This window comes from Heptranchias perlo, chromosome 13, assembly GCF_035084215.1.
Source record: "Heptranchias perlo isolate sHepPer1 chromosome 13, sHepPer1.hap1, whole genome shotgun sequence".
In the NCBI taxonomy this organism is placed as follows: Eukaryota; Metazoa; Chordata; class Chondrichthyes; order Hexanchiformes; family Hexanchidae; genus Heptranchias; species Heptranchias perlo.
The window spans coordinates 36,281,052-36,307,956 of NC_090337.1; the positions used below are offsets into that span (position 1 = coordinate 36,281,052).

Below are 26,905 nucleotides of genomic sequence, written 5' to 3' on the forward strand. Positions count from 1 at the left end.
TATGGCAGGTATATCCTTTCTTAGGTAAGGAGACCAAAACTGCACACAATACTCCAGGTGTGGTCTCACCAAGGTCCTGTATAACTGCAGTAAGACATCCTTGCTCCTATGCTCAAATCCTCTTGCAATGAAGGCCAACATACCATTTGCCTTCCTAACTGCTTGCTGCACCTGCATGTTTGCTTTCAGTAACTGGTGTACAAGGACACCCAGGTCCCTTTGTACATCAACATTCCCCAATCCATCACCATTTAAATAATACTCTACCTTTCTGTTTTTCCTACCGAAGTGGGTAACTTCACATTTATCCATATTACACTGCATCTGCCGTGTATTTGCCCACTCACTCAACTTGTCTAAATCGCCTTGAAGCCTCTTTGCATCCTCCTCACAACTCACGATCCCACCTAGTTTTGTGTCGTCACCAAACTTGGAAATATTACATTTGGCTCCCTTATCCAAATCATGGATATATATTGTGAATAGTTGGGGCCCAAGCACTGATGCTTGCGGTATCCCACTAGTCACTGTCCGTCACCCCAAAAAAGACCCATTTATTCCTACTCTCTGTTTCCTGTCTGTTAACCAATTTTCAATCCATGCCAGTATATTATCACCAATCCCACGTGCTTTAATTTTGCACACTAACCTCTTATGTGGGACTTTATCAAAGGCCTTCTGAAAACCAAATAAACCACATCCACTGGTTCTTCCTTATCAATACTACCAGTTACATCCTCAAAAAATTCCAGGAGGTTTGTCAAACATGATTTCCCTTTCATAAATCCATGTTGACTTTGTCTAATCCCGTTGATATTTTCTAAGTGTCCGGTTATCACATCCTTTATAATAGACTCTAGCATTTTCCCTACTACTGATGTTAGGCTAACCGGTCTGTAGTTCCCTGTTTTCTCTCTCCCTCCTTTTTTAAATAGTTGGGTTACATTTGCCACTCTCCAATCTGCAGGAACTGTTCCATAATCTATAAAATTTTGGAAGATGACAACTATTGCATCCACTATTTCCATGGCTACCTCTTTTAGTATTCTGGGATGCAGATTATCAGGTCCTGGGGATTTATCGGCTTTCAGTCCCATTAATTTCTCCAGCACTATTTTTTACGAATACTAATTTCCTTTAATTCCTACTTCTCACTAGTCCCTTGGTTCCCTAGCATTTCTGGGAAGTTATTTGTGTCCTCTTCTGTGAAGACAGAATCAAAGTATTTGTTTAATTGCTCTGCCATTTCCCTGTTCCCCATTATAAATTCTCCCGTTTCTGTCTGTAAGGGACCTACATTTGTCTTCACTAATCTTTTTCTTTTTACAATCTTGTAGAAGCTTTTACAGTCCACTTTTATGTTCCTTGCAAGTTTACTCTCATACTCTATTTTTCCCCTCTTAATCAATCTCTTGGTCCTTTTTTGCTGAATTCTAAACTGCTCCCAATCCTCAGGCTTGCTACTTTTTATGGCAACTTTATATGACTCCTCTTTGGATCGAATACTATCCTTAATTAATTTTGTTAGCCATGGTTGGGCCGCATTTCCTTTTGTGTTTTTGCGCCAGAAAGGAATGTATAATTGTTGCAATTCATGCATTTGATCCTTAAATGTTAGCCATTGCCTATCTACCGTCATGCCTTTTAATGAAGCTTCCCAATCTATCATAGCCAACTCACTCCTCATACCTTTGTAGTTTCCTTTGTTTAGATTTAGGACCCTAGTTTCGGATGGGACTACTTCGCTTTCCATCTTAATGAAGAATTCTATCATGTTATGGTCACTCTTCCCTCAAGGATCCCGCACAACAAGATTATTAATTAACCCCTTCTCATTGCACAATACCCAATCTAGGATAGCCTGTTCCCTGGTTGGCTCCTCAACGTATGGTCTAAAAAACCATCTCATACACACTCCAGGAATTCATCCTCCACAGTATTATTGCTAATTTGATTTGGCCAGTCTATATATAGATTAAAGTCACCCACAATTACTGTAGTACCCTTGTTACATGCATCTCTAATTTACTGTTTGATCCCATCCCCTATATTACCACTACTGTTTGGAGGCCTATAGACAACTCACACCAGTGTTTTCTGCCCCTTGGTGCTTCTTAACTCCACCCAGGCTGATTCTACATCTTGATTTTCTGAGCCAATATCCTTTCTCACTATTGCTCTGATTTCATACTTTTCTAACACGCCACCCCACCTCCTTTTCCTTTTGGCCTGTCCTTCCTAAATATCGATTACCCTTGGCTTTCAGCTCCCAGCCTTGGTCACCCTGCAACCATGTCTCTGTAATTGCTATTATATCATATCCATTTACATCTATTTGTCCTGTTAATTCATCTACCTTACTACGAATGCTTCGTGCATTCAGATACAGTGCCTTTAGATTTGTCTTTTTAACATTTTGAGACATCTTAACATTTTTTTGTACTCTGGCCCTATTTGTCTTATTACCATTTTTTCTTACCCAGACGCTATTTGTTGTCTTTTGTCTGTCACTTCCTGACACAATCTGGTTCTCCTTACTCCTATCACTTTCCTGCACTGCTTCTTTGTCTTGGCATTCCCAGCGGGAAGCCTGTACTTTTCCGTGCCGACGTTAAACCCGGAAATAAGTGAGAAGGTGCAAGTGCAGGTTGAATTGAAAGATCCCCTCGGTTGAGAGCTCCTTCAGCTGCTGAGTCAGGGGATTTGGACCTCACAGGGCCTGCTTACAAACAAAGTTTAGCAGCTCGACATGAACTGATATGAGACAATGCCAATCAGCTTGTACAGTGTGGAAGCATCTATGGAGGAGTCAACAACCTGCATCAATACAGTTCTTGACAACAGCCTGACTGAAATGCAGACGCCACCATGGTGAATATATCCACTCCAGTGTCCTCTGCAGCAGAGCATCCCTTGGCTAAGGTCATAAGCTCAGACTCGGCTGCCATAGCACAAATACTTTGACTGGCTCTTTGGATATATAAAGCTCCAAGTTACATCAGGTTGTCTGTCTGGATTCACCATACTGAGGAACCATACTGAAGGACTGCTCAGCAGTAAATGAATGGCAGGAGTTACCATGGATGACAGATGTCTCTCAAGGTAATGCTACATTAGTAAGAGCCAGCCATCCTGCTCAAATAACAACAGATGTATTAAAGAGCATTTAGGCCCAGGCAACCAACGCCTCAAAGCTCATAACACCTGTAGTTATAGGGCCAACTACTGATCCAGTACAAGAAAGGGGCTGGAACACCTTAAACCCTGGAGGTAGAAACTAACCTGCAGCAGCCATGCACCTCATTTCCTTCTTCCAGTTAGGAGAAGCACATAGTTAGGAAGTAGAAGACATGCACCATACAGTCTAACAAAGGGGAAATACTGGGGTTCAACACACTGAACCACACACTCTAAGCTCAATAAATGTGTCACAATTGGAATTATAACGTGCCCTGAGATGGGGCAGAATAATAGTTAGAGAGAAAAACGTCTGCATTCATGAGTACTGATGTAAAGCTGTGGGCAATGGCTGTGATGGTTTATTTGGCTCGGATGTGAGAGATGACTGTTGTGCAGTGGATGTTTTAGGCACTTAAGTGAACGTGTCATCTATTACAAACTGTCTTTACACAGTAGCTGAGTGACCAGTTGGCTGGGTAGTTATCTCTTTTGGCTCTTAATCAGAGTTGTATTCTGATTAATGCAGTCTCTTTATGCCTGCCTGCCCCATGGTATGTCTCCTTTCCAGTGCAAAATTCCATTACCACGTGTTTTCCATGAAAAAAAATGAAAAATTGAGTTGCCAAGCAAACAAGACAACTGTGCCATGCAGGTTGGAGAGTTTGGCAAACATCTGATATGGTTTGGAAAAATCTGGGAAGTCGAAGTTCAAGGCATGTTGCTAACCACTGACAGAGTCATCCCTGTTGTCGAAGTAGATTGCAAATGTGGCTGCATGATTGTGTTCAGTTTGGTAACAACTTCCTTTGTTGTCATCCTGCATTTCCAAGTGCAAATATCTGGGACTATATTATCCAGCTCTGCAGGGTAGGTGCAAATGTCTGGGCCTATATCACCCAGCTCTGCAGTAGGAGATAAAGGTAAGGGATAAAGGGTTTGTTCTCTGGTGACTGAATGTGACAAGTGGTGGAAATCTGGAACTTGCTCCCCCAAAAAGCTGTGGATGCTGGGTCAATTGAAATTTTCAATTCTAAATAGATTTTTCTTAGGGAAGGGTATCAAAGGTGGATAAATGGAGTTGATGCACAGATCAGCCATGATCTAATTGACTGGTGGAACATGCTCGAGGGGCTGAGTGGCCTACTTCTATTCCTATCCACAGCCTTTTGGGGAAAGAGTTTTCCAGATTTCCACAACCATTTGTGTGAAAACGTACTTCCTGATATCACTTCTAATTTAAAGATGGTGCCCACTTTTTCCACCAGAGGAAATAATCTCAGTATCTACCCAATGGAAACCCTTCATCTTTTTAAACACTCCAATTAAGTCACTAATCAAACTTCTAAACTAGTCTCTCACCATTTAGAAAATATTAATCATTCTTGGATCCAAAGTGGATGACCTTACATTGAACTCCATCTACCACAATTTTACCCACTCATTTAGTCTGTCTCTTTGCAATGTCTTGTTCCCAACTTGGTGTCATCTGCAAACTTGGATGTACAACTCTCTATTCCATCATCCTGTTGCAGGAGGCTGCGTATATCTGCAATAGCCTGCCACATGAAGCACAGCCTCCTGATGTAGTGCTCCTTAGTCATATCAGGGTAAGTGACTCCTGCCTATAGGTCCTGTGAGCTGGGTAATACCTTCTCTGAGCAGCTCCCTTCACCTACTGTGTTCTAACAAGCCCACCTGCTGCTCATCTTGGTTGTTGAGGCTACTGTTGCTGTTCTTTTAACTGTTCTTACCTCCAAAGCAATGAAGCAAAATTGCAGCTATAATAAACAATGAGAACTTAATCAGGGTATGATAAAAATAAGAGATACAGACAAGCAATCACCAAGCTCAAAAACTCCTTGGTACTCCACAGAGCACAATGGCACACAGATCCCTATGACCCAAGCGCCTGCAGCTGAGTGTCCCTTTAAATAGTGTTTCCAGTGAGTCAGTTGGCGCCTGAAGCCACTGGGTTGGCCAGTGGGTGGGGCTTCTGACCCGCCCAGTTAAAATTGCTTTGAAGTCCTAATTACAGCCTACATCGATGCATTCATGAAGCATCTGCCTGATTTTGGCCTCAGCTACCTAAATGAAGTGAGCAATTAAAATGGTGGCCAGCGTGATTACGGAAGACACAGGATGGTAAGTCAAATTAATCAATTTTAATGGCCCCGGCCCATTCCCAATGGGTGGGGTGGGTTAAAAATCAACCCCCACAAGTGTACAGTGCAGTACTCAAATCATGTGCGACTTAAGCAGAATTCTATTCAACACACTCAGAAGGGCAGCACCAAGGGAAGGTATGGCTCGTGACACTGTTCCCTCACTTTGGCCAAAATATCTTTTAGGAATTGAGCATCAATACCATCCACACTTGCTGCTCCATCATTAACTAGGCAAAGTAGCATGGAGTCCATTCCCTCCCAGTGAACGGGATTATTATGGCCTTCTATCTGCAGCCTTTTCCAAATCGGCATGCAGAGTATCCATACTGTGGCTTGTTGGGTGAGGTACAATGCTCGCTCCAGACCCTGATGATACCCTTGCAGACTTGTCAAACGTTGGCCCACAGGAACACTTTTGACCGTGATATGCAATAGAGTTTAGCTAACATAAAAATTATTTGATATATCCTTGCACGTGATTGCAACCTGCAGATTCTGCGTAATCTCTCAGGCCCACCAGGCTTCACAATGCACTGCATCACAATCAATCTTTGCAATAGCTCTTCATTGTTCCAATGAGGCTTCAAGTACCACAGTCACATGGACCAGTTCATTGCAAGAGTCCTGTATGAAATAAATTTGGGTCAACTATCCACAATTCACACAAAATTAGCATTTCATTAAGGAGACACACAAGGATGGTTGGTGTGGGAATGGAAAAAAAATTACATTGGTGGAGTGAGAGGTGCTTTTCTGAGGTTGGGTTTAAGGCACATTGTTGGAGCAGAGTCAAAGCAGCTTTCTGCATTTGGTCCTCGCTATAACTAATATGGGGAGTGCTTGATGCCGACAATATGTGACAAAAATTGAGAAGTCCTCATTCCCCAGAACTGACATCGCTCACCTTGATTTGTGCAAAAAACATCAAGTTTTTAAAAAACTCCTTGTTACAAATGTCATTCCCGTGTCAGAGCAGTACAAACACTCACCCCAGGACTTGTCAGTTGAGTACCAGTTTCACACAGGAAAAGAGGAAGTGGAAACATTTTCCCAATTCAGCACTGAATACTAATTACCCACCAACTGTGGTGCTGTCTGAAGCAGCATATTTGCAGTTTACATAAATAAAAATGGGACAAAATATTAGCAGTATTCCAATATCAACGAGAAAATTGCACATCGGCACTAAATCATACATTTACCTTACTCTAATTTGTAGGTTTTAACAACAAATTATCCTAATTTCACAGATTACCAATCATATTTGACCTCTTTGTTATGGAATGATGCGGTAATACATTTTTCCTCGTTATATTTTAAAATCCAATACATTGAGGGCTGCACTGGCACCATTCACCCTCTAGTACCTTTCCCAAGTATCTATTATTTATTTGTGACCTTCAGCAGATTATTTGATTTGCAGTTTGCGATCACCTGAAATCCATGTATGCTGAATCTTTCAAACATCTTTAAATATGGAAGTTGTGCCAGAGGACTGGAGGGTTGCCAATGTAACAACTGTGTTCAAAAAGGGAGAAAGCAGCTGTTACAAATTTGGGTCTATTGTGGTTTGCAGCGATAGACCAACAAATTACTTATTGTTTACAGTCTATGGAGAAACAACATCAAAGCTAGCTCATTAACATCTTAATAATTCATTGCCTCAGAGTAGTGGTTAATGAATATTGTTTGGACCAGAGGGATATAAAAAGTGATGTCCTTAACAGGTCAGTGTTGGGAGCATTGCTCTTCTAAATATATATAAATGATCTGGACTTGAGTATGAGGGCACAATATTAACATTTGCAGATGATACAAAACTATGAAGTGTGGTTAACTAATAAAAGAAATGTAAACAACTTCAGGATAACGTAGGTAGGTTAGTAGATTGGGCATATAGACGTCAGATGAAATTTCATGTTGAGAAATGCAAGATAATACATTTTGGGAGGACAAATATGAAGAAGACATATGCTAAATGGTAAAACTTTAAAAGGGGTAGAGGAGCAGAGAGACTTTGGGATTCAGATACACAAGTATTTATACGGGATGCTAGGTTTTATAAATAGATGTATAGAGTGCAAAAGCAAAAAGGTAATGCTAAACCTATACAAATCAATGGATAGACTGCAGATAGATTATTGTGCCCAGGTTTGGGTGTTTGCCTTTAGGAAAGACACCAAGGGCAAGGTGAGGGTGCTGAAGAGATTCACTGAGATGATACCAGGGATGAGAGGGTTTAGTTATAAGGAGAATCAGGGCTTCTTAATTAGAACCAATAACCATCGTACTGGTGTTCAAAATTATGAGAGGATTTGATAAAGTAAATCAAGGAAAAATATTTCCACTGGTCAGTCAGTCAGTCAGGAGGGCATAAATTTAAGATCACCACCAAAGAACAAAGAAAGAGGTTAAGAATTTTTTTTAAATACAGAGGGTTATTAGGACATGGAATGCCCTACCCAAAACAGCAGTGTAAGCAGAATGCATAATGTTTTTAAAGGGGAAGTGGATAAATATTTGAAAAAGAAAAATTTAAATGAGTAAGGGGGAAGCGTAGAGGAATGGGATTAAGTGGATAACTCTTTCAGAGAACCAGCACAGCATAATAGCTGAACTGCCTCCTTCTGTGCTGTAAAATTCTACAATTCTACTCTAACTGTTTCAACATACAGAATTATAGAAACAAAGCTTTGGCTGTTGCTTTGTGTCAATACAAAATTTGTATTACAACTTGGGTGTCAGAGTGCAACATTTTGGTCTGACAACTGAAAGGGTTTTACATCCCTCTGGCTTTGTACGAAGTGTGGTGCAACTCTGGTCCACAAAGTCAATTTTAGAAACCATTCAGGCTGCTCAGTAGGCACTTTGTAAAATTAAGCCGTCTTTTGCAATGTTATGAGAATGTGGGCATTCCTACCTGAGCTCTCAAGCATTAAAAATTTAACAGGGTGCAGAGCTCTGAGCATGTACTCAGACCGTAGGTGTACGATATCGGCAGCTGAAGATACTCAACAGATATATTTGTTATGTTCATTGTTTAATTTTTAAATACATGCCAATTTGCCAGCAAAGGGATACTGCTCTGTCATGACAAGAAAAGATCCAACAACTTCCTCCAGACCTTAAACAACATCACCATTGTCAAGCCCTCACTGTCAACATCCTGGGGTCACCAATAACTAGCCATATCAACAACGTGACTACAAAATCAGGGCGTATAATGGTGATGAGTGAGTCACCACCTCCCCAACAACCCCATAACCTCTCCACCATCAACAAGGCTGAAGTCAGGAGTAATGGAATACTCACTAGCTTGCCTGGATTGGTACAACTGCAGCAATACTCAAGAAGTTCGACACCATCAAGGGCAGAGCAGTCCACTTCATTAGCACCCCTGCTAATAGGCCTAACATCCACTCCCTCCACCACCCGGTGCACTGTGGCATTTCTACTAACTACTATTTCCTATCTATAGGACGAACTACAGCTACTCACGAAGCTTACTTTGACAGCACCTCCCAGGCCTGCGACCTCTATCACCAAGAAGGAAAAGAGCAACAAGATTATAGAAACACCACTACTTTGAAGTTCTCCTCCAAGTCACACACCATCCTGATTTGGATATATGTCGCTGTTCCTTCATTATCGCAGGGTCAAAATCCTGGAGTTCCCTCATTAACACCATCATGGGAGCAGCGTCATCACAAGGACTGCAGTTATTCACAAAGGTCCACTATGACCACATTCTCAGAGCAACTAGGGAGTGGCAATTAATGCAACTTGCCAGTGTCACCCACATCCCAAGGTCAAATATTAAAAGGTGACACTTAAATTTCACAATCACGGAAAGTCACTGTCATGAAAATCTGAAGTGTTTCTCTTTTTTTAATCTGTAGTGTTTCTCTTTTTTTAATCTGTTGTAACAGGAAACATGGTAAAGTCTCTGGCTATTAGTTGAAAATGATTTGTACAATCTTTTAATTCTAATTTTAAAAGCCATAACTTAATGGAAAATTTATTTCTAAATAAAATTCAGTGTTCTTAAATATAACCCACAGATAAATATTTTAACTTTTTTAAAAAAACCTTCAAATGTCATCTAAAGTATAACTCATAAATGTAATTAAAATTAAAAATATATTAACAATAAATGTGCCAATCTTGGAAAACTGTATGAAAAAACATTAAGTTGACTTTCTTCTTTTTTTGCTTTGGTATCAAAGTTATCATGCCCAACATGCTACATCACAATTATACTCACCTGAAAAAGTTCCTGATACTGTAGCCTTCGATTGCCCGAACAATATCCTGGCGGATGCTGCTGTCATCGGGTACAGCAGTTGAGGATGCAGGCGGTATTGGTGTTGTTACGTTATTTGGCAAAACTTTTTTTGAGCTACCTTTCTGCCCATAGTAACCTATTAGAAGACCACAAATAAATATAATAATGCCTGCAGCAAAGAGTTTTGCTATTTTAGAAAAGTTGCCCTGCTGGTTTTTTGGTCCTGATCTTATATGTTCCACATAATCAGAGTCTTCTTCTAGACGTTCAAATCTTCCCCGGGGTGATGCTGAAGGCTGCATGAATTCCATGTCAAGATCAGTGTTTCCAGTGGAGTTGCTCAAATGGTGTTGGCCCGAATCATCTGGTTCAAAGCCATCAAATCCACTTTCTTCCAGCTCTTTTTCCATGTCCCACTCTAACTCCAGAGAAGTGACTGGAAGCTCTTCAGTGTCCAGATCTTGGGAGTGTACTGGAAACCTTTGCTCCACTTTCTGATAGGCCATTTCTGTACCTATATTCAAAAGTGAAAACCAAAATCAATAAGGCATTTTCTTTAGCAATGTCAGTTACCAAGTTCCGGACACAAATTTCAATGCGATGGTGTAGCACTTGGCCCATGCAGGAAAGTTATTTGCATGTTGTATGGATATCTGCACTGTGCGTGCAGCAAAAGAATTGACTCCAACAGAATATGGTGTTTATTCCAAAATTTTAATATTAGAAGGAATGAAGAAGTAATTCTCATGAAGCAGATTTTAACAATTTTCTGTCACCTTCAGACTAAATTTTACTTTTGGATTTGAAACAAAAAGATAATTATAGGGCCAAATATGCATTACCATCTCTCATATACACCTGTGCCCACCACAAAATTTTATTGCACCATAATATATTCCACATAGATTTTTCCTGCAATCTAATACAAACAACTCAATAGCAGAACTAGTGTAATTATGCCACAAAGAAAATTAATAGCTTTTGGTGAACATCTGGGAGACAGTGGATTGCTGCTGACAATTTAAAGAGAAGTTATCATTCCTAACGTTGAAAACAAACAGCGCATACATTTATATAAATTAATAGCAAGTTATGTGTTCAAGGCTATAGTATAATGTCAGGATTCAGATGACAAAAATTCAGATAACATGCACATTGGATTGAAGCTCGAAGAGTTTTGTTATTCCATACCTAAACATGTTTTGTAAGTTTGAACTGCAACACAAATCTTAACCAATGGGGGTATGTGCAATAAGTATTCGCTTTCATAAACTTGCTCCCTAGATCCCGAGAAAGAATTGACAAATTGAGCATCGAAATACATTGTTTTGTTTAATGGGCAGGTGTATTCTGTTGTTTGGGTTGAGATTGCCCAAATCATTGGTCTTAGAATTTTTAACAGCCTATTGAGAGCCACATTCAACTCTCAACCAATGCTAACATGTTACAACAAGCACAGTGTGACCACAGGTAATGCAAGATAAACTATATTTGTATTAGAACTCGAAGAAAAGGTTTGAAATCAACATGCTGTTCAGTACCACAGTGCGAGGAGGTCAGGAAATCACAGATTGAAAAAATTAAATGCCAAAATAGTCCATCAATCTACAGAACAGTTCTTTTAGTATAATATGGTGTAAGCGCAATGGTTGCTGGGACAGTTAAGGGCCATTATGGTTTATAAAAGTTTTCACATTAAGCCATGCCTAGGATCTTCTCCAATGTCACAGCTGTAGTATGTGCTTCACAGAATTTTGAAAGAAGAGAAACAATAATGAAGACAAATCTTGTTCTGCTGTTACAAGAATGTTTCAGAAACAAAAGTTTCTTATCTTTCTATGATAAGAAACAAAAGTGTAACAATTCATAAAAATTATTTTCAATATTTTTTTGAAAAGCGTGTATTTTTAGCACCCTCTTCTTCTTCAAAGTGAACAGAACCGAAACAGTAAACCTAAAAACGTCAACCAGATCAGAAGAGGCAGAAACTGAAATCGCACAATTAGCGGTGGCAGAAGTGACAGGGAATTTCAGGAGCGAAAGTTTCAACTGAAGGAGAGAGCGCTTCAGCTGGAGAAAGAACAAGAGCAATGTAGGCAGGAAGAAGAGTGACACAAATGGAAAGGAGAGAACACAAAGCAAACTTGAGGCCAATGAGAGGGTGAAAGAGCATTGCCAGCACATCAGCAGCAGATCTGGAAAGTGGGGTCACAGAACTAAGGACCCTCCAACTTACTGAAGTTAATCTGATTCCAAATTTTCAAGAGGGAGATGATACTGATAATTTTATTTGAATTGTTAGTGACCACAAATTATACAAAAACAAATGGTCTAGCCGACTTGTGACTTAATTAAACAGAAAGATGCTTGCAATGTTTTATCATGTCGACCCTGCCAATAGAATGGACTGTGATATTGTAAGCCCTGCTGTTCTCAGGGCTTAAGATTTAATGCCTGACAGGTACAGGCAGCAAATTTTAGATACAGAAGAATCAGTTTGGACCTTACATAGATATGGTTATCAGGCTTGAGGATGTGATTGGAAAGCATTTGCCATTAATGCTCAGGGACAGGTTTCTGGAAATAATTCCAGATGACTTAAGAATCTGGTTATTTGATCAGGAGTGTAAAATACTCATCAGCTAGGAGCACATGCTAAACATTTTATGGCCACGCAAGCACAGGTGAGCCATCACAGGAGACCAGGTACCTCATGTCGTCCCACCAGCTGCTCAGTCTGCCCTGGGCAAGGTCGGGGGGTGGGGCCAGCCAAGCAGAAGTCAGTTCTTTCACAATAATATGTGGCAGCCTGGTGAAGCACTACCAACAAGTAAAGGACAAACCTGCCAACATTTGGGGACTATGGATGACCACAGAGATATCTGTAGTTATAGACTGACTGGAATATATTGGTTATGTAGGGCTCATGGAAATGGGAGTTTATTCTTCCCTGCCCTTTAATGTTTTAAAAGGGGGCGATGTAGATACTAAGGGAGCCAAAGATGAGCAGATGAGTGAAACGGAGATTAGGGCAATGCAGCACAGGGTTGAATTTAATGGATCAGTGCAGGCAGAAGTCACTGTTAGAGCTGTACATGGACTCAGGCGCCGCACATCTAAAAAGAAAGCTCAGGGTGAAGGCACTTTCAGGAGAAAGGCTCGCTGAGTCAGTTCTGAGTACTATGGAGATGGGCGGTACGGCGGCAATTGGCACAACAAATGATTCTGGAGGTTTCATAGTCCAGGGAGGCCTGGACAGCACAAGCCGAGGTTGAAAGAGGTACAGCTGGCCAACTGCACCACAAGGCTCAGGAAAAGGCAAGACAAAGCTCAGTCTGCAGCTCACAGACTCAATTTCGAAAGGCACCATATCCTCAGAGAGTGTTCAGGAAGCAGGCCTGCTCCACGCCTCATGCATGATGAGATAACCTTATGTGTCTTACTCGGTCAAAGGGGAGGCATGGGGGGGCCATGTGGTACACCACCGAGCCGGTTGCAGAGCAAGCCAGTCACTGGGTGCGGCTGCCTTGTCTAGGTGGTCAGGTGGAGGCAGCCCATGGTAGAACCCAATAGCAGCATAGGTTCTGGCAACACTGGCTTGTAAGCGATCTTCCTAGAGACATTGAATTAAGTTCTTTTTGGATTGGTTTCTGGAAAATATATCTTGTTTTCCTTAGGTAAGTAAATACCACAGCAGCATAAATCAATATAAGGATTCATCCCTCTGAGTATCCACAACTGTAAATAAATACTTGGTTGCCTTAGTAAACAAACTTTTAAAAAATTTTTAACCTGCAAAGTTCTATGGGTAAATTTTGAAACTCTTGGAAAGAGGGTAAGGATGGTGCTATCTGACAGCTTTGAATGACATCTATCTATTAACCGATGTCACCTGGCATTGCTCATGGGGAATTGATTTTATAACATTTTATAACAATGAAGCCGTTTAAGTTTTTAATTATAAAAATATTTTTGAATATAAATTAAATTTTTGAATATACATAAAAATAAATAGCCTGTCACCTTCCCCATTTATCTCTTGGCTGCCGTTGCATTTTATTCTCTGTTTTGTTTTTCTCCCCGGGGCCCATTCCTGTGCCTTTTTTTCTTTATTTTTCAAAGTCCGTTCCTGTCCCAAAAATTGAATAAACACAGGGCCTGCTGCTCCCCACTCTTGAGTCTTGGGACTTATGGCTGTATTAAATTTAAAATAAGCACCGCCTACTGCTTGTTCTTTGAAGGAGAACAAGTAAGATCTGGCGGGGGAAGAATGGAAAGAGATCAGGGGGACAGAGAAAGAAAAATCGGGGAGAGAGAAATTGAAAGAACGGAGAGAAAGATGACAAGATCGTGGGAGAAAGAGGAGACGGAAACAGATCAGTGGAGGTAAAGAGAGAGATTGGCGGTGATATAGAGAGGGATCAAGAGAGAAATCAGAGCAGATGCAGAGAGCAAGCAAAAGTGATCAAGGAAACAGGGAAGAGAGAAAGAGAGAGAGAAAGAAAGAGAGATACACACACGCCAAGGAGGACAGTGATCAGGTAAAAGAAAAGGGAGAGGCTTGGGGAAAGAAAGAGACAAGAGAAAAGTCATGGCAACAGAATGAGATAAACACAAAGATCCAGAGAGAAGAGGACTCAACATAAATTACGCCACCGAATATCTACTAGAATTATAGATAGATGAAGATAGATAAAGGCTGATTTTATGAATTTTCACAACTGGCATGGCATTTTGCCTGCCAGGAATCCATATTGGAAAATAGTGGGTGCACTCTCCACAATTCGGTCTTTACACTTTGTGTAAAATGCCAACAAACAATTTAACAAATCTTTAAACAAGTTTGTGAGTATTCGAAAATGTTAGACAAGAAAAGACTAGCTGGTCCATATAGCCTGTCCCATACAGTTGTGATACCTTATGCATCACAATTAAGTCACGATGAAGGTGTCAGCCGTGGCTCAGTTGGTAGCACTCTAGCCTCTAAGTCAGAAGGTTGTGGGTTCAAGTCCCACTCCAGAGACTTGAGCACAAAATCTAGGCTGACACTCCAGTGCAGTACTGAGGAAGTGCTGCACTGTCGGAGGTGCCGTCATTCAGATGAGATGTTAAACTGAGGCCCTGTCTGCCCTCTCAAGTGGATGCAAAAGAGCCCATAGCACTATTTCGAAGAGCAGGGGAGTTCTCCTGGCCAATATTTAGCCCTCAACCAACACCTAAAAGAGGTTATCTGGCACTTATCTCATTGCTGTTTGTGGGACCTTGCTGTATGCATTTCTTACATTACAACAGTGATGACAAAAAGTACTGTAAATAGCTTTGGGACATCCTGAGGTCATGAAAGGTGGTATACATTTTTCTTTTTCTTTTGACATTCCCGACTCACTAGGTGCCATGTAATCTCCTGGAAGAGCCGAAAAATCAGATAAGAACCAGAGCCCAATTGGGGGGGGGGGGGAGGGGGGGGAGAAATCTGCAAACTTCCTCTCCGATTCCCCAAGGTGATTGAAACTAGTCCAGGAAACCACACTTACCATGTCTTATACTACATCGTACCTAGCTCTTGTACACAAGAAGTGTGCAAAAAGAGAAAGAAAGCGTGTGGGTTTTATGACTAAGATAATCTGGCCTCTCATGAAGAGAAGCCAAGGAGCAATTAATCTAGAGAAACATCCCTTACCAAATGCCCTCATGGTGTGCCTATTTAGACTACTTCCCCACAAAATGCATGCTGTGTGTTCTTAAAGATACAGGCCAGATAAAACACAATCCAACTTCCAGACCCCAAACAATACATGATCATCACAAGAGATTACCTAATTCTTGTTAAGTATTTGTGCATTTCTTGTTCGTAGAATCATAGGAAAGTTACAGCACGGAAGGAGTCCATTCGGCCCATCGAATCTGCGCCGGCTCTATGCAAGAGCAATCCAGCTAGTCCCACTCTCCCGCCCTTTCCCCGTAGCCCTGCTTTTGCCAAAATATACATCTATTAGCTCATTGGTGCTCAATTTATATGCACATGGTATACAGAGCAGATTTCAACACCACTCCTTAACTTCCAGGATATTCATTTATAATACAAAAATAAATCCCTGCAAGGTTTCCCTCTCCTCAAGACAACTGGCACATTCACCCCTAGGAAACGCATGTAGCAAAGTCGGTCGCTAAAATTCAATCTTAACCCTTCTTGTCTGACCATACCTGCATATTTCCAAGAAAACATTCCAAAACTAGAAGTTATCATAGATTTCCATGTGGCAATTACTTAAAACAATTACATTTTGGAAAATGATGGAGAAACTATTAATGCTATAGTTCAGTATTACATCTTCAACATTGTGTAAAGCTTTGACAGAACACTGAAACTGAATAGTATCGACAGAACAAAAATGTTCTAATGTATCAATTCTTTTAAGTTCAGTATAAAATAAAGATGAAGAACATCTTGCACTCTATTACAGTACAACACAAGGAGGCATTACCACTATTGCTGATCTTGTTGAACTAATATATTGAACAGTCACCTCAAGCTATTCGTATTGAAACTATGTTGTGTTATATCTCGGGTAAAACCATTTTTCTTCAAAGCTTTGCTGGTTGGCAAAGTTTTTTTTTAACCTTTCGAGTATTAAAAATCAACCATCCACTTCTCTTTCTCTTTGTGTGTGTGTGTGTGAGGAGGCAGGGGGAAGGAAGTAATCTCATGAAAAAGCTGACAGAGAGCAATATAAGCAAAGGTTCAAAGAAAATAGATCGAAGGATATAATGACATATTGTCAGTGATTTTTGCCTTGCCTGTCAAAAAAATTCCAACATGCAAAACACGAACAAAGGCAGGAGCAGCCAGGCAAGCTTGCCCTAATTTTACCAATAAGGGGAACAATTTCAAAAGCCATTATAAACCATGTATAGAATTGTTGAAACTGTTAAAAATGAATGTTATAATGAAGATTACAGTGGGCTCATACGACCCACTTCCATCGTCAGTACCTTAAAATTGTGTGGATGGTGGTAGAGTGTGTGAATTGTACAGCACGAATAATATAGAATACAGAAAATAATTGGATTAATGAGAAACAAGAAGTTAATGCCACAAAAGACTACTCGGGCTGTGTAATTTAATACAGTTTATAAATTTAATTTAATTTATACTGCCATTTAGAGAAGTTTGGAAAAACTTGATTTCATGGCACCTATTCAGTACACATAATGGCACTGAGGTGTGTGCTTTTTTGGACAAAGAAACAGCTGCAAGGGCAGAAGGCATGAAACCATGGCAACAGCTGCTATATAGTGAAAATGCAGAAGGAATGCATTTCTACCTAATGATAGATTCAAAAGGACCGACAGAGCCTCAGGGTACACAAATGCCCCAGGATATGGAAATATGGGAACAAATGACACAGCATGGCCTAGAATGCTCAGGTCTCTGGGTAGTACTAATGCAAGCTAAGGGTAAAACCGCATCACTTAGCATGAACTTTGATCTACCTTGCAATTTTTGTCTGCCTCTGATGCAATAAGTGGTCATATCCCACAAATGTCAAAAGTTAAAAGTGTGCCATAAGTGTGCAATTCATCATAGCAATGAAAACCATGGCATCATTGTAGGTTCTTTAACATTCACAAAGACAAAATGCCTCAGGGTAGTTCTGTATCACACAGATGTTTATACCATATATGCAGTATGTACACTGAAAATTAATTTCCAATAAAAATCTATGTTTGTTATGCAAGATGCATTCTAAATTATTCTACAGTAACTGGGAGTTATCCAAACTGTGTGTTAGCTGGCATTTTTAATCCTTGGCTACTTCGGATCAATATTTTATTCCTACCTGGTGCATCTAAGTCCAAACTGGTTAAAATACACTACAATACCAATACATCCTGTTTGACCTATGCCATTTTCAACACAAAGCACTGTTCTTTGCTGATGAGTAAATAGCAGGAGATTTAATTACATTCCTAGCATATTCTTTTGCATTGTAATTTCATTGGGGAATGGCCTAATCGTGTCTTAAAAAAAAAATCCATGGCCACTTAGAAAGGCTGAAGATTTAAACACAAGGCTTTTTGGATGATTCAGCCAATGGAGAGGGAGTATAAAACATGTCTCACAGCTGAAACCTTCATATAATTTTAAAAAAACTATACAGCATGCACAGCTTTACCGTTTCCCAGTAATCCAATGACGACTAATTCTGGTTAACTATTGTCGTTAAGAATTGTCTTTCAGCTTCAGCATTAGGTATCAACTCAATTGGATTTCCTGATCCGATGATTGTACCAACTCCACTGCCAACAAAGGAAAACATCTTCTACAAACAGGAGCACACAGTTACAACTAACGGCAGATTTTTTTAATAATTAAAAATGAATTGCTAATATTACATTAAAAAGGGACATTAAAGTCATTTTAATGAAAATCATCTCTGCAGTATTCAGATGACAAGACATCAATTCAGCTTTGTTCTTGTGGTTCATGGCTTTCTGTAAATCCCTCAACAAGATAATTTTTCTGGGATGAACTTCCATCCATTATTATTCTAATTCTATATGTGGGAATTGCACAGCACAGTGCACATTTTCTTAAATGGTGCATTACAGTGAGGATATGGTACTTCTTCACGGACAACACATTAGATCATTTTCCAATCTTTTAAATTAGATAAAAATATTAGCTACTATTCATTCTTCTTCACACTGTGAAAGGTTTTCCATGTCTCTTATTTTGACAAGATGAGTAAACTTTTAAATACATCGAGTCCAGAGTTGCTCATTTTGGTCTTAACCTAAATGCTGCACTGTTTATAAAACTAAAACAAAGGTATCTGTGACTGGTGCCAGAGTAAAATTTTCCATTTGCCATACCAAGCACTCTTGTTGTGGTCCTTCCAAGATGACCAATTCAGTGTTAATTTGGGCCCAGTTTTGTGTTAAGGCCACATCCTCAATTTGCTGGGTGGAGATGGGTTAATGCCATTTTATCTAAAACTTTCATAGGCAACAAGGAAATAAGATTTTCAATCCATCATTTTGGGCTGAATTTGAACCCCCAAGTCTCAGTGCTGGAAGACCTATGTCCTGTACCAGTCTAAAACATGTGTTTATTAAAAATATTTTATATCCTCAAAATTAACTCCAAATTTATGATTTTTAAGAAGTTCTTTTGGATAACTGCTCCTAAATATCCAATGGATACTAAGCAACTGTTTTGTAGGTTACATGGTGCTTACAGATATTTACACAGCCTGGATGTGTTATTAATTGACAGATCATAGAAATTCTTGATTTTATGAACAAGATATTTGGAAAATAATGATGGGGCTCATCAGTTTTGAGTGCAAAATAAAAAGGGAAAAATGAAGGCGAGAACAAAGAAACCAGGATATATAGAAAAAGTGGAAATCAGAACAAAATATCAAAAACGGCAGTTTTTTGCAGCTGTCAAGACTTATTCAAACAAGAGGAGTCAGCTTTCTGCAAATGCTCCTTGCACAAAACAGAAATCCTCCTTCCTATTTCAAGATGCAACTGCATTGGTATAATGTATCCTAGAATTCAAGCCACCCATACAGTCACAGGATTGGGCTGTAGCATAATTTGATTCACGCACACAAAGAACTCATGGTGAACATTTAAAGAAATAATTCATCATTCCCAATGAATATACATACCCTTGAGGAATAAAAACTCCACAGGAAAAGTGATCCAACTGTGGCTAACTAGAGAAGTTAAGGATAGTATTACATTAAAAGAGTCTTACAATGCTGTCAAAAAGAGTAGTAAGCCTGAGGATTGGGAGGGTTTTAGAAATCAGCAAAGGATAAACAAGAAATTGATAAAGAGGGAGAAAACTGAATATGAGAGTAAAGTAGCAAGAAATATAAAAACAGATTGTAAGAGATTCTACAAGTATGTAAAAAGGAAGAGATTAACAAAATGAAACATAGGTCCCTTAGAGGCAGAAACAGTAGAAATTATAATGGGGTACAAGAAAATGGCAGCGACGTTAAACAAATATTTTATATCTGTCTTCACAGTAGAAGACATAAAAAAAAATACCAGAAATACTGGGGAACCAACGGTCTAATGAGAGGGAGGAACTTAAAGTAATTAATATTAGTAAAGAAAAAGTTTTAGAAAAATGAATGGGACTAAAAGTCCACAAATCCCCTGGATCTGATGGCCGACATCCTAGGTTTTAAAAAAGAGGTGGCTGCAGAGATAGTGGATGCATTGGTTTTGATCTTCCAGAATTCACTAGACTCTAGAATGGTCACCATGGATTGGAAGGTAGAAAATGTAACCTCGCTATTCAAGAAAGGAGGGAGCAAGAAAACATGGAACGACAGGCCAGTTAGCCTGACATCAGTAGTAGGGAAAATGGTAGAATCTATTATTAAGGACGTAGTAACAGGGCATTTAGAAAATCATAATATGATTAGGCAGAATCATGTTTGACAAATCTATTGGAGTTTTTTGTGGGTGTAACTCGCAGGGAAAATAAGGGAGAACCAGTGGATGTAGTATATTTGAATTTTCAAAAAGTATTCAATAAGGTGGCATATAAGAGGTTGTTACACAGGATTAGGGCTCCTGGGATTGGAGGTAATATATTAGCACGAATTGAGTATTGGTTAACAGACAGAAAACAGAGAGTAGGAATAAACAGGTCATTTTTGGGTTGGCAGGTTGTATTAGTGGGGTGCCACAGGGATCGTTGCTTGGGCCTCAGCTATTTACAATCCATATTAATGACTAAGATGAAGGGACTGAGCGTAATGTATCCAGGTTTGCTGATGATACAAAGTTAGGTGGGAAAGTAAGATGTGAGGAGGATGCAAAGAGTCTGCAAAGGGATATAGACAGGTTACGTGAGTGGACGAGAAGGTGGCAGGTAGACTATAATGTGGGGAAATGTGAGGTTATTCACTTTGGTAGAAAAAATAGAAAAACAGAATATTTTTAAATGGTGAGAAACTATTAAATGTTGGTGTTCAGATGGATTTGGGTGTCCTTGTACAAGAAATACAGAAAGTTAACATGCAGGTACAGCAAGCAATTAGGAAAGCAAATGGTATGTTGGCCTTTATTGCAAGAGGTTTGGAGTACAAGAGTAAGGAAGTCTTGCTGCAATTGTATAGGGCTTTGATGAGACCACACTTAGTACTGTGTGCAATTTTGGTCTCCTTATCTAAGGGAGGATATACTTGCCTTGGAGGTGGTACAACGAAGTTTCACTAGATTGATTCCTGGGATGGGAGGGTTGTCCTACAAGGAAAGATTGAGTAGAATGGGCCTATACTCAATGGAGTTTAGAAGAATGAGAGGTGATCTCATTGAAACATATAAGATTCTAAGAGGGCTTGACAAGATAGATGCTGAGAGGATGTTTCCCCTGGCTGGAGATTATAGAACGAGGGGCTATGTCTCAGGATAAGGGGTCAGACACTTAGGACTGAAATGAAGAGGAATTTCTTCACTCATAGGGTAGTGAATATTTGGAATTCTCTACCTCAGAATGCTGCAGATGCTCAGTCATTGAGTATATTCAAGATTGAGATCAACAGATTTTTGAACTCTATGGGAATCAAGGGATATGCGGATCAGGCGGGAAAGTGGAGTTGAAGTTGAAGATCAGCCATGATCTTATTGAATGGTGAGGCAGGCTCGAGAGGCCATAAGGCCTACTCCTGCTCCTATTTATTATGTTCTTAATGTGTTGTGCAAGATGAGTACCTCAAACAGATGAAATAATTATTTTTAAATATGTATTTTGGTAAAACTTGGCTTATTCAAAAAAAAATTCAACTTACCTCCTACACAAACACATGAATAAACTTTATCTTTCTGCGGACTCACTGATCACTACAGATAATCTAGTTTTTAAAAACTATTTGCCAATTTTTCCCTTCTTGAAGGAACTGCCTACTGCTGGGATAAGAGACCCTCAGGAACATTTTGAACCTCAGTTTCTAAAATAACTACACTTGTAGTATTAACTGTGAGATTACATAGAATTACATAGAATGTACAGCACAGGAAAAGGCCATTCGGCCCAACAGATCCATGCTTATGCTCCAGACGAGCCTCCTCCCACCCTTCTCAATCTAACCCTATCAACAAATCCTTCTATTCCTTTCTCCCTCATGTGTTTATCTAGCTTCCCCTTAAATACATCTATGCTAGTCGCCTCAACTACTCCTTGTGGTAGCAAGTTCTACATTCTAACTACTCACTGGGTAAAGAAATTTGAAGGTTCAAGCAGTTAAAGGTCTTGGAGAGGGTGCAGAAGAGATTCACGAAGATGCTACCAGTAATGACAGGTTTTAGTCATGAGGAAAGACAAGAGAAACTGGGGCTCTTTAGAACAAAGAAAGTTAAGAGTAGATCTAATTCTGATATTCAACATTGTGGGAGGTAACTTGGTAACAACATCCACAGACATGGGTTCAGTTTCCACGTGTACACTGATGACATCCAGCTCCACTTCTCAACACCTCTCTCAATCCCTACACTGCCTCTGTGCTAACAGACTACTTGTCTAATATCCTGTCTTGGATTAGCCATAAATTTATCCGGCTAAACAATGGAAAGACTGAAGTCATCGTCCTCAGCCCTTACCACCAACTCTGTACTCTCGTCACTGACTCCATCCCCTCCCCAGCCATTGCCTCAGGTTGAACCATACTTTCGCAACATCAGCATCTTATTCAACTCTGAGCTGAGCTTCTGACCCCGTATTCTTTTCATCACAAAGACTTTCACCTCTGTAACATCGTCCGCTTCTGCCCCTCCCTCAGCCCGTCTGCCTCTGAAACTATGCCCATGTCATCTCGAGTTTCAACTATTGCAATGCATTCCTGGCCAGTCTCCCATTCTCCACACTCTGTAAATGACAACTCATCTAGAACTCTGCTACCCGTTTCCTATTCCACACCAAAGTCCTGCTCGCCCATCATCCCTGTCCTCATTGACCTACATTGGCTCCTGCTCCCACAATGCCTCAAATTTAAAGTTCTCATCCTTGTGTTTAAATTCCTCCATGGTCTCACCCATCGAAAACTCTAACTTTTCAGTGCTACAACCTCCCCCCTCCCCCTGCCCCCCAAGAACTCTCTGTTCCTCTGCCTCCGGCAATCTCCCTACCATTATCAGTTTTACCTCAGGCTGCCTAGACCCTGCATTGTGGAATTCACTCCATCTCCTAAACATCTCCATCTCTCTACCTCTCTCTTGTATGACCCTCCTTAAAACCTACTTTTCGACCAAGCTTTTGGTCACCCCTTCTAATATCTGCTTCATTGTCCATTTTTCCTGACAATTCTGTGAAGCACTTTGGCATGTCTTTCTATGTCAAGGGTGCTATATAAATGCAAGTAGTTATTGTTTCTTCATCTTCATCATCTTTTTCTTCTTTATTTTCATCTTCATCTTTTGTAGATGTTTCTGGCAGCTCCCCTGATGTCTCAGTAACTTTATCCGTGAGGACCTGAGCCATACAGATTAGGAAGAAAACTGATTTATCCCTGGTCTGTGCTAAGTTAGTTGATCTCGGTGGGGGTGGTAGTTGAGCACTACAATTGGCCACAGCACCTTTGGATTAAGGAAGGGGTTACAGGCCAGGGTTTTCACTCCTGAATGCTATTCAATTACCTCAGCTGCAAGGGCATGTATATCGATGTCAGGTGAGGACTGGATTGGGCCTGGCTGTGATGATCTTTATGATCAAAAACTCTGCCAGACTTAGAATCTATATTCCCAGGACACTTTTTGGAGAAGAGCATGGAGTTCTCCTGGTGTCCTTACCAATGTTCTTCCCTCAATCAACAACACCAAACACAGATCAACTAGTCAGTCATTTCATTTGGCTTTTTGAGACTGGCTGCCCTGTTTGCCTACAAAACAACAGTGACAATATCTCAAAGGTATGGTTGTGAAGCATTTTGGCATGTCCTAACAATATAAGTACAAGTTTGTTCGTTCACGTCGCAGAAATTGGCTTTGTTACCACAGAATTCTAGGGGTCCAGTTTATCGTAGAATAAACCTTTCTGTATTTTTGTCCACTGAAGTAATGTTAGTACCTGTGGGGCAATGTTAGTACTGGGGAATTACAAAGTTTTTGTTTTCATAGATTTACCTTTTATTTTAGTAATTTTAATTGTATGTGTGAAATTTTTGCACAAAAATATTTGATTTTTTTAAAAAAAATCTTTTTTTTAAATCACCTCGTGGGGTTGAGCCTATTTGAAGTAAATTGTAGTGGTTGTTATTTTTATACATAGCAAATTAATGCAAGAGCAGACAATAGATCACAGTCTAGTTTAGTTTATCACGCATATTTGGAGGCCTTCATGCTATCTGTCATCATTTCAAAATCTGGATGGTTACAGATTCACCTGCACAAATGACGAATTTCAGGCCCTGGTGAGTAGGATCTGAGAAATATTTAATAAATGGAGTAAATAACCTCTAAATTACCAATAAGTTCTCAAGCTGTTTGTTTTTTAATTCATAAACAAGAAGTGTAATTTTTTTTTACATGCAGTTTTATTTATTTGGAATACGTGAGGAAAAATGTGTATTAAATCCCATAGTTTAAGTAAGTTAGACTATATAGTCCAACGTTGTGGAGATGCCGGTGATGGACTGGGGTGGACAAATGTAAGGAATCTTACAACACCAGGTTATAGTCCAACAGTAATCCCCACCATCACAGAAGCCAGTCTTCAGCCAATTTGATTCACTCCACGTGATATCAAGAAACGGCTGAGTGCACTGGATACAGCAAAGGCTATGGGCCCCCACAACATCCCGGTTGTCGTGCTGAAGACTTGTGCTCCAGAACTAGCTGCACCTCTAGCCAAACTGTTCCAGTATAGCTACAACACTGGCATCTTCCCGACAATGTGGAAAATTGCCCAGGTATGTCCTGGCCACAAAAAGCAGGACAAATCCAATCCAGCCAATTACCGCCCCATCAGTCTACTCTCAATCATCAGCAAAGTGATGGAAGGTGTCGTCGACAGTGCTATCAAGCGGCACTTACTCACCAATAACCTGCTCACCGATGCTCAGTTTGGGTGCCGCCAGGACCACTCAGCTCCAGACCTCATTACAGCCTTGGTCCAAACATGAACAAAAGAGCTGAATTCCAGAGGTGAGGTGAGGTGAGAGTGACTGCCCTTGACATCAAGGCAGCATTTGACTGAGTGTGGCACCAAGGAGCCCTAGTAAAATTGAAGTCAATGGGAATCAGGGGGAAAACTCTCCAATGGCTGGAGTCATACCTAACACAAAGGAAGATGGTAGTGGTTGTTGGAGACCAATCATCTCAGCCCCAGGACATTGCTGCAGGAGTTGCTCAGGGCATTGTCCTAGACCCAACCATCTTCAGCTGCTTCATCAATGACCTTCCCTCCATCATAAGGTCAGAAATGGGGATGTTCGCTGATGATTGCACAGTGTTCAGTTCCATTCGTAACCCCTCAAATAATAAAGCAGTTGGAGCCCGCATGCAGCAAGACCTGGACAACATCCAGGTTTGGGCTGATAAGTGGCAAGTAACATTCGCGACCTCTACCACCTAGAAGGACAAGGGCAGCAGGCACATGGGAACACCACCACCTGCACTTTCCCCTCCAAGTCACACACCATCCCGACTTGGAAATATATCGCCGTTCCTCGCCGGCCTCGCCAACATCCAGGGGATCACCATTGACTAGAAACTAAATTGGACTAGCCACATAAATATTGTGGCTACAAGACCAGGTCAGAGGCTGGGTATTCTCTGGCAAGTGACTCACCTCCTGATTCCCCAAAACCTTTTCACCATCTACAAGGCACAAGTCAGGAGTGTGATGGAATACTCTCCACTTGCCTGGATGAGTGCAGCTCCAACAACACTTAAGAAGCTCAACACCATCCAGGACAAAGCAGCCTCCTTGATTGGCACCCCATCCACCATCTTAAACATTCACTCCCTTCACCACCGATGCACCGTGGCTGCAGTGTGTACCATTTACAAGATGTATTGCAGCAACTTGCCAAGGCTTCTTCGACAGCACCTCCAAAACTCGCGACCTCTACCACCTAGAAGGACAAGGGCAGCAGGCACATGGGAACACCACCACCTGCACTTTCCCCTCCAAGTCACACACCATCCCGACTTGGAAATATATCGCCGTTCCTTCATCATCGCTGGGTCAAAATCCTGGAACTCTTAACAGCACTGTGGGAGTACCTTCGTCATACAGACTGCAGCGGTTCAAGGCGGCGGCTCACCACTACCCTCTCAAGCGCAAATAGAGATGGGCAATAAATGCCGGCCTCGCCAGCAACACCCACATCCCGTGAATGAATAAAAAATAAAGTGAGTTGCAGGAACGATGAGCATGGATCGGAACCACAATAACACACTCAAGGACTTGAGAGGAAAGAAAGGGTGGAAATGGACAAAGGGATCTAGGGTGTTTTATGAGGAAAGGGGTCAAGATAATGGGTTTGAAAGAGACGAGGTCAGTGCTCGAGGAGAAATAGTCATTTTCAGTGTTGGCTAGCATGGGGGCCAGAAAAGGAAGTTGGGATAGTCAGCGGTTTAGTGGGAATGGGGGTCAAGAGAGCAGAAGGCGATTCTCAAGGACAAAAGGAATTCATGGGTGAAATGGGCGAGAGACCAGAGAGCAAAATGTTCTGTTCCTTATATAATGCATCCAGAATGATTTGAATTTTCTTTGTAATGATTTAATTAGTGTGCACACCATTGATCTGAGGCATTTAAAAGCTAATAACATTGAATACACTCATCTAGAACAACATCAACTTGCATTTATATAGTGCCTTTAACGTAGTAAAACGTCCCAAGGCGCTTCACATGAGCGATTATCAAACAAAATTTGACACTGAGCCACATAAGGAGATATTAAGACAGGTGACCAAAAGCTTGGTCAAAGAGGTAGGTTTTGTGGAGTGCCTTAAAGGAGGAGAGAGAGTTAGAGAGGCGGAGAGGTTTCACGAGGGAATTCCAGAGCTTAAGGCCGAGGCAGCTGAAGGTATGGCCTCCGACGGTGCAGTGATTAAGATTGGGGATGAGCAAGAGGCCAGAATTGGAGGAGTGCAGAGAGCTCAGAGGGTTGTAGAGCTGGAGGAGGTTATAGAGATAGAGAGGGACAAGGCTATAGAGGGATTTGAAAACAAGGATAAGAATTTTAAAATCGAGGCCTTGCTGGACTGAGAGTCAATGTAGGTCAGCGAGCACAGATGGT

The 26,905-nt window shown here is 40.7% G+C and overlaps 1 protein-coding gene across 6 annotated transcripts in view; it reads right to left on the reverse strand.

Moving 5' to 3' along the window:
* Positions 1-26,905, reverse strand: part of LOC137331497 (inactive N-acetylated-alpha-linked acidic dipeptidase-like protein 2) — a 715,700-nt gene that overhangs the window by 411,320 nt on the left and 277,475 nt on the right. For all 6 annotated transcript variants that reach the window (XM_067995331.1, XM_067995330.1, XM_067995327.1 and 3 more), the window contains one exon: positions 9,610-10,144. In XM_067995331.1, the coding sequence (XP_067851432.1) occupies positions 9,610-10,136 (527 nt within the window). In that variant the 5' untranslated portion in view covers positions 10,137-10,144. The remainder of the gene's footprint in view (positions 1-9,609; positions 10,145-26,905) is intronic.